Source organism: Populus nigra, chromosome 8 (genome assembly GCF_951802175.1).
Source record: "Populus nigra chromosome 8, ddPopNigr1.1, whole genome shotgun sequence".
NCBI classification, from domain to species: Eukaryota; Viridiplantae; Streptophyta; class Magnoliopsida; order Malpighiales; family Salicaceae; genus Populus; species Populus nigra.
The window spans coordinates 17385910-17394022 of NC_084859.1; the positions used below are offsets into that span (position 1 = coordinate 17385910).

At 35.1% G+C, this 8113-nt stretch overlaps 1 protein-coding gene across 1 annotated transcript; it reads left to right on the forward strand.

The window, feature by feature from the left end:
• Window positions 1–1203: 1203 nt before the first annotated feature.
• Window positions 1204–3880, forward strand: LOC133701554 (sterol 14-demethylase-like). Its single transcript, XM_062125503.1, has 3 exons — window positions 1204–1388; window positions 1869–2356; window positions 2672–3880. Exons 2-3 carry the CDS (start codon window positions 1889–1891, stop codon window positions 3668–3670), a joined length of 1467 nt encoding a protein of 488 aa, XP_061981487.1. The 5' UTR covers window positions 1204–1388; window positions 1869–1888; the 3' UTR covers window positions 3671–3880.
• The last annotated feature ends 4233 nt before the right edge of the window (window positions 3881–8113 follow it).

Genomic DNA, 8113 nt, shown 5'->3' on the forward strand with positions numbered 1-8113 from the left:
TTTTTAAAATTAATATAATAAAATAATTTAATTTTTTTTTAAAAACTACAACTTTTTTTTTTTTGTAACCGCAGTCTTTAAACTCAGATTATTTTGAAAAAGTATTTAAACCCATAATTTCTCTGCGCTGCCATGCATTTTTTATTTATTTTATTTAAAAATTTCATCGTATTTATTTTATACATTTTTTTTTATCGGAGCGTCTCAACAGATAAAGATGTTTCTTAAATGTAGAGATCTAATAAAAACAGGAATCTCCAAGGCATATCAAAGAGAAATTATCCTACTGAGAGAGAATCCTCTCTCTCTCTCCCCTTTTATTTTATTTTTTTTTAAAAAAGAATTGCATTCTTGAACCGAATGCCTTTTCCATGTGTTTTTTTTATAGAGTGAATTCTTCACGTCAATAAATAAATATTACATCTATTTAAATACACACACACACACATATATATATTACATTATAAATTGGAAAGGATAGTATTTTCAAACTTACGTAATTCAGTTCTCAAAAAATATTAACCATCTATTTAAATTATATCAGCATTAATCTAAAATGCTAAAGATGATATTCATAGGACCTTGAATCCAAAATCAAGAAGGTCCCTCCCGTGGTTCAAAAGAGTCAGGTCCAGATAAGCCAGTTTTGCCTGTCTCCAACTGGGCACGTGTTAATGGAGATTTTTCCAAGCTCCTCCACCAATAAAAAAAAAACACACCACAGTAAACGACAAAACCATCTGGACACCAACACTAAACAAAGACAGCAACACCCACTGTTTTGTTTTCCAGATCCAACGAGCCCCATGTAAATCGTAATCCATCCTTGTTTACTCAAACCTCCTTTGCTTAGCTTAACTTAACCTAACCCATCATTATTAACCATACATTTGGCTAGCTTTTGGGAACAACACGACACAAATGCTACAAATGTTGTTCTATAATAATTTATTTTTTTATATTTTTAAATTAAAAAATATTTTTAAAAAATAATTGTAGTACTTTAATAATAATAAAAGTCATGGTTGAAACAACATTTTACAGCTATCATAATTTTAAAAATATTTATTTAATTAATTAATATTATAATTTTAAATGTATATCATGACTATTTTATTATGAATTTTTAAAATTTTTAAAATATAATTTAATTTTTTTTTTTAACTACAACCACATTCTAACTCTTCCATAAAATCCTAATCCCACACACCTAGTAACCCACCACACACTGTCTTCTTCTACTACTCGCTACTTTTGAGAAAACAATGAGAAAGTGAAGAAAAAAAGAACACTTTGCCTCTCGTTTATGCATCTGTCCGATCCTGAAATCCACATGATCCTCTGAATCCTTTTCTCTGTCAGTCCTCTCCTTTTCATTCTGAAATCAGGTACTACTTCTTCACTCCATTTTCCAACCTCTCTCTTGAAAAAAGGTTTAATTTATTAATCTTTGAGTTTCTGATTTTGTTGATATTATTGCATTTTCTTGTTTTCTCCGCCTGCTTGTGCTAGCAGTTGTTTTTGGAGTTTTTCTTTTCTTTTCATGAACTGAATACTGGGTTATCTCTGATTTGAGATTTCCAGTTTGGGACTGTCATTTTTTTTTGAAATTCTGAAGCTTTGCTATTCGAAATTATTTCCGTTTTTTAGTTGCATTCTCAGCTTCCAAGCACTGCATAATGTGGTGTTGTGAAATGAACTGATTGCGAATTTTTTTCTTACTGTTATTTGATTCCAATGTTAACTAAAAAAGGAACCTTTAGATCTGCTTTTAATTTAGCTTTTAGAAATTCATATTGTGTTTAAGCTGTTTTATGTGATGTGGGTACTATTTGACTGATATTTCTGTTTCCTGTTTGGATTTTCAGCTAAATCTATTGACTTTACAATGACTAAAGATACGGATAACAAGTTCTTGAACGTGGGTCTTCTCATTATGGCCACTCTACTAGTGGCGAAGCTTATCTCTGCACTTATAATGCCTAGATCTCAAAAGCGGTTGCCTCCGGTTATGAAGGGTTGGCCTTTGATAGGAGGGCTCATTCGATTCCTTAAAGGACCCATCGTTATGCTTCGTGAAGAGTACCCAAAACTTGGCAGTGTTTTTACAGTGAACCTAGCTAACTGGAAGATTACTTTCTTGATTGGCCCTGAGGTGTCTGCTCACTTCTTCAAGGCCTCCGAAGCAGATTTGAGCCAGCAGGAGGTGTATCAGTTCAATGTGCCTACTTTTGGTCCTGGTGTTGTGTTTGATGTGGATTACTCTATAAGGCAAGAGCAATTTCGATTCTTTACAGAGGCTTTAAGAGTGAGCAAACTCAAGGGATACGTGGATCAGATGGTGGTAGAAGCAGAGGTAATCGAGTTTCTTACCAGCCAGCTCTTTCTGTTGTTTACTACTGAAGTTCTATGCAATCAATTCTTGTGTGTTTTCTTTAATGTTGGCTATTTAAGCACAAATAGTTATTTTGGATTTTAAATTTAAGTCTGGTGGCCATGCTTCCATCTATCATTCTAGAGAATCATCATTTATTACTGGTTTTGTTCAGCACAGTGTGCATATTGTTACTTTAGATTGTTACCCTTGTATAATTTCCAGAATTACCATGCTGTGCTCAGGATGTACAAATTCATGGTGCTAATCATTTTATTGTCATTTTGAAACTGGCAGGACTACTTCTCAAAATGGGGAGACAGTGGGGTGGTAGACATAAAGTATGAGCTTGAGCATCTGATCATTTTGACAGCCAGTAGATGTCTACTTGGACGAGAAGTTCGTGATAAGCTTTTTGATGATGTGTCTGCTCTATTCCATGACCTTGACAATGGAATGCTCCCAATCAGTGTTTTATTCCCATACTTGCCCATCCCAGCTCATCGCCGCCGTGATCGGGCACGCAAGAAGCTTGCAGAAATCTTTGCAAATATCATAAATTCCCGTAAGCTTGCTGGAAAATCAGAGAATGACATGTTGCAGTGCTTCATTGACTCGAAGTATAAAGATGGTCGCCCAACAACCGAGTCTGAGATCACAGGCTTGCTCATTGCTGCTCTCTTTGCTGGGCAGCACACCAGTTCCATCACCTCCACTTGGACAGGAGCCTATCTTCTGCGACATAATGAATACCTATATGCTGTGTTGGAGGAGCAGAAGAACTTGATGAAAAAGCACGGGAACAAAGTTGATCAAGATATTTTATCCGAGATGGATGTCTTGCATCGGTGCATCAAGGAGGCCCTCAGACTCCATCCTCCACTAATTATGCTTTTACGGAGCTCACATAGTGACTTTAGCGTGACAACACGAGATGGGAAAGAATATGACATCCCAAAGGGCCACATAGTCGCGACATCTCCAGCATTTGCTAACCGTCTTCCTCATGTCTTCAAGGACCCAGAAAGGTATGATCCTGACAGATTTGCTGCTGGGAGAGAAGAAGACAAAGCAGCAGGGGCATTTTCATATATTTCTTTTGGAGGTGGCAGGCATGGGTGCCTTGGCGAACCATTTGCTTACTTGCAGATAAAGGCTATATGGAGTCATTTGCTGAGGAATTTTGAATTTGAGCTCATATCTCCTTTCCCTGAGACAGACTGGAATGCAATGGTCGTTGGTGTGAAGGACAAGGTGATGGTGCGCTACAAGCGGCGTGAGCTTTCAGTTAATTAGGGGAACAACTTTGTGGAAGTTTGGAGAACGACTTGAATTTCTGTCGAATGAATTTTCCCCATCTGTGCTTTGTTTTATTTGTGCATCCGAGGTCCCTGCCCGGTGATTACTTTAGGTTGTTGCAAGGTTTTGTTTGAATTTGGGGCTGGAGACCTGTGTTATGTTAGTAATCCAGTTGAGTTTTTTATAAGCAGTGAAATTAGTAGTCTAGCCACTGGACCCATCGTCTTCAGTAACAATAAAGCAAGTGGAAATTCCGTAAGTGGAAATTCCGTCCTCTCAAGCACAACATTTAGGCCCTCTCAAGTGTTTTATAAGGGTTGTTTTTGGGTTTTAAAAGGGTTTTTTTAAAAAAAATTAAAATTTTTTATTTTTTTAATTTAAATTAATATTTTTTTAATTATTTTGATGTTTTGGTATTAAAAATAATTTTTTTTAAAAAAAAATATTATTTTAATATATTTCAAAGTAATCACACTTCCTTTCAATACACTGAACTCAATAATTCAGTCGTATGGTCATGACATATATGAAAACCAGAATCGATCATGCAAATATTTGACTTCCAATAATTTCCAATGGAAGCTGCAGAAATTAAACAAGAAGATTCATCCTTGTTTACAGCTGACAAACCGAGATACAATTCTATCTCACCGAAGATACTTTTGCAATGATGCTGCACTAATAAAAACCAGAAAAAAAAAGGACCTTCTCGAGGAACAAGGTCAGATTCAAAACTTCCTTTCAGATTTTGGTGTAAAAACATAGTAAAATATTACATAAACTTACAAATGAGCATTCTCTAGCCTCTTGAACTAATTCCCCAAGTGGGACGAATCGTGGTGTTATCTTAAATTGGATTGTTTGAACGCCAATTCTCCTTCCTCGCCTGAAGCAGAATGAACTTTCAACACTTCACACAAGGAAATCATAGGCCTCTATCTCAACTACTCGAAACAAAAGAATAGTGGAGTACGTACAGCCTGCAGAGGAAACTGTTTGGAGTTAGCTTGGGATGATTTTAAGGAGCTCATTATCAAACAGCAAAGTTTTGTCTATCAGCTCTTGGTTCCTCAGCACAAAATTCAAGGCTCGTTGACCCTGTCAAACACAATCATTTATCATTTTGGAATCATATGTAAGTGCAATGCAAGCACTAGAAACCTTACATGGCATTACCGAAAATGTTTTAGGTCTTGGCCCACTCTTGTTGTGATCCTTCTCAGGATATCCTAGTTCTGGGTGCTCAATGATCCCCCGTCGCTGTGAAGCAAACTGTGAAATCTGCACGCACAATCTTACAAGGATTGTAGATGTTCTTACAATTTATTCATCGAAGATTTCTGTAATAGAGAACTTCAAACATATTTTGGGAAAAGGAGATGAAACACCTTCTAATTCCACAAAGAGCGCAAGAGAGATAGAAAGTTGTTTATTTTCATGTCAGTGACTTTGCTCATCTGTCATGTTAGGCATCCTTGAATGTTCTCTTGATCATGGAGAAAGATTCTACTCAACAAAGATTGATGTAAAAAGAAGTTTATTTCCGGTATTAGTAATGAGACCACTACCTTTCTATGATTAGATTATTGGTTGCGAGGTGAGCAATAATTATGTGACCTAGTGTTTTCTAGGGTGCTCACTTCTACTAAACTATCGTAGAATGTTAAGGTCTCAAATATTATTGAGAGTGATACTTGAGCTTTTTCATCAGGTAGTCTTTCAGTAGTGCCTTACCAGATCACTGTCTAGAATGGTCACTCATCGAGGAGATTCTCTATTGACTCTATATGAGAGATTCTTAGAGATTTCAGATCCACAGACCCCATGCACCATCTTTTTTGGTTCCAGGTTTCATCTCAAGACACTCATTTATCATGTGGTTTGCCTCTATGGGTTGTCTCAACATTATGGACAGACTACATGTTTTTCATATTATTCCCTCTTCGACATGTATCATTTATGGGTCGCAGGTTGAAACACATGAATATTTATTCTTTTAGTGCCCTTTCTCCGTTACAGTTTGAGGTGCTATCACGAGCATGACTTTTATGGGTTGGCCTTCTTCGACATGACGTCAACTACTTCAGTAGACATACACGCATTTGAAAAGAAGAAGGAATTTACACGTCTTCCTTTCTCGGTTAGCCCTTTCAACCTCAGTTTACTTCATCTGGCATAAGAAAAATAACAAAGTATGTCATCAAATTTACCGATCTTATCAGGATGTTTGCGAGGACATTTTTTATTTGTTCTGGTTCTGTTTGGTAAAACTTGAACTAAGGTTTCATATCTCGACTACTTTTAGGTCCATTTGGTGCCTCCGAGAGTCATGAGATACCATTGTTTTTGTTGTTTTTGAGATTGTATTTAGCACAATTTTATATGTAATCAACCGATCGATTGGTTAATAAATTTTCAAAAACTGATCGATTGACTCATTTGTTATTTGTTTACAGTCTGCTTTTGTCTTTTTTAAAGTTTCTATTTTAGTTTCTATTTTTTTTTTCTTGTTATATTTTATCAGATAAACCAGGGTAACAACCTTTTGTACTTCTTGGGGGCATGTCCCTCATTTCACTATATAATTTTTTCTTTTTAATATAATTACTCTTATAAAAAAAAGTTATTTGTTATCATGATTTCAACAATTAAATAAGATAAGTTAGATTGTGATGGTTTTTAACTTTTATCTTACTACAAAAAAAAATAATAATTCAATATATGTTTAGGTTTTTATCCTTGGTGTGTTGCAAAATTCTACAACTTTTTTTTTCTTAAAGAAAATGTTCTTCCACGCAATAATTTCTCCAGAGCATGCCGCAAAATTCTACATTTTTTTAAGAAAATATTCAAAATAATAATGTCAAGTAAAGCATAGAAAGCAAAGATCATGACGGTTTCTTATGCCATATTCTAAAACATGACATAAAAAATGGAGAATTATTTTAACATAGTACGGTTTAAATTATAATTTATATCCTGAAATTTATACACAATCTAAAACCTAATATTCTATCCAAAAATACCAACAAAAAAATATATTTAATTATTTACAAGATTATCTTTAAAAAACCCTTATAATATTAATATCACAGCTTTATCATTAAACTAATATTACAAATTTGTTATTAAATAAAAAAAAAAACCCTGGCCATTACCCTAGTTGCCTATGCTCTTCCTCACCTCGCTGATGTTGATCGATTCCTGGAGAAGCAAAAGAATCAGGACTACATGAAATTGAAGAAACACAAAAATTCACGTATCTATCCCTGGCTTTAAAATTGCAACATGGTCCAATCAAACAATAATGTTGGTCTAAATTTATTTAGATTATTAGTTTAAGTTTTATAAATTTTAAAGTCATTAAAAATTTATATAGTCGTTAATTTTAAAATCTATAAAATTAGTTAAGATGCTCATAAACTGATCAACACCAACATTAATTAAAAAAAAAAAAAAACAACAATGTTGAGTTAAAGATGAGATTAAGGATTATCTCCTACAATGATGGCGGGAAACTAACCATATTTAGGATGAAAGGTGGAACGGTCCGTAATTGCTGACACAACTTATTGTTTTCAAGATTACTTGAGAATATCTTAAACATTCTATTTAATACTTCTGCCTACAGTACTATACTGTCTGTCTATAGCAAAATGTCTTGCAACATCTGGATTGCTTCAAGGTCTTTTGCCTGTTGTCTTTCTCCCAATTTTCATCAGCAACTCAATCTAAAGATGACCTGCGACTTCTGCTGTGGCGAGTGTGAGAAGATTTGGAACTTTTGCCTCTAGACCATGATGTAGATTCAGCAGGACCAGATTGAGATAGATTAACAAGAACATCAAGCAACCTAGACAATGCGTGTGATAATTGAGCTCGTGAGGGGTCTTTTTTAATGTTAAATCAGTCTGTGTTCATCATTCATTGCATGAGAACCATCTGCTGTACCATCAAAGGCAGGACAAAACCATTGCAAACTGCAGACGGAACTGATAGCCATGGGCATTATGTATATCTTCCCTGAGCCTGACATCACCAGCTCCTACGATTCAAAATTGTACAGGAAAAAAAATAGCAATGACATACTTCTGACAATTTTAAAGCTCAAAATGATTTGAATTCCAGATCATTATGGAACCATAAATTAATATCTTTTACATCTCATTTTAACAGTCAGGACCACATAATTTTGATCTATTGATCTTATGCAATTCAACAAGTAAAACTGATGGCCAAATTACCTTGCCTATATGACAATTCCACGCATTCAAGTAACAAGCCCACAATGCTCATGGTGTAGGCACAATCAACACGTGAACTGAGAAAGCCTCGTCTACCGCTCCTCGGGTTAACATCAAGGCAAAATTGATGCTTATAGCCTTCGCGCCAAGCAAAGACGTCCAGAAACATCAACAGCTTCTTCTTCTATAAGATCTG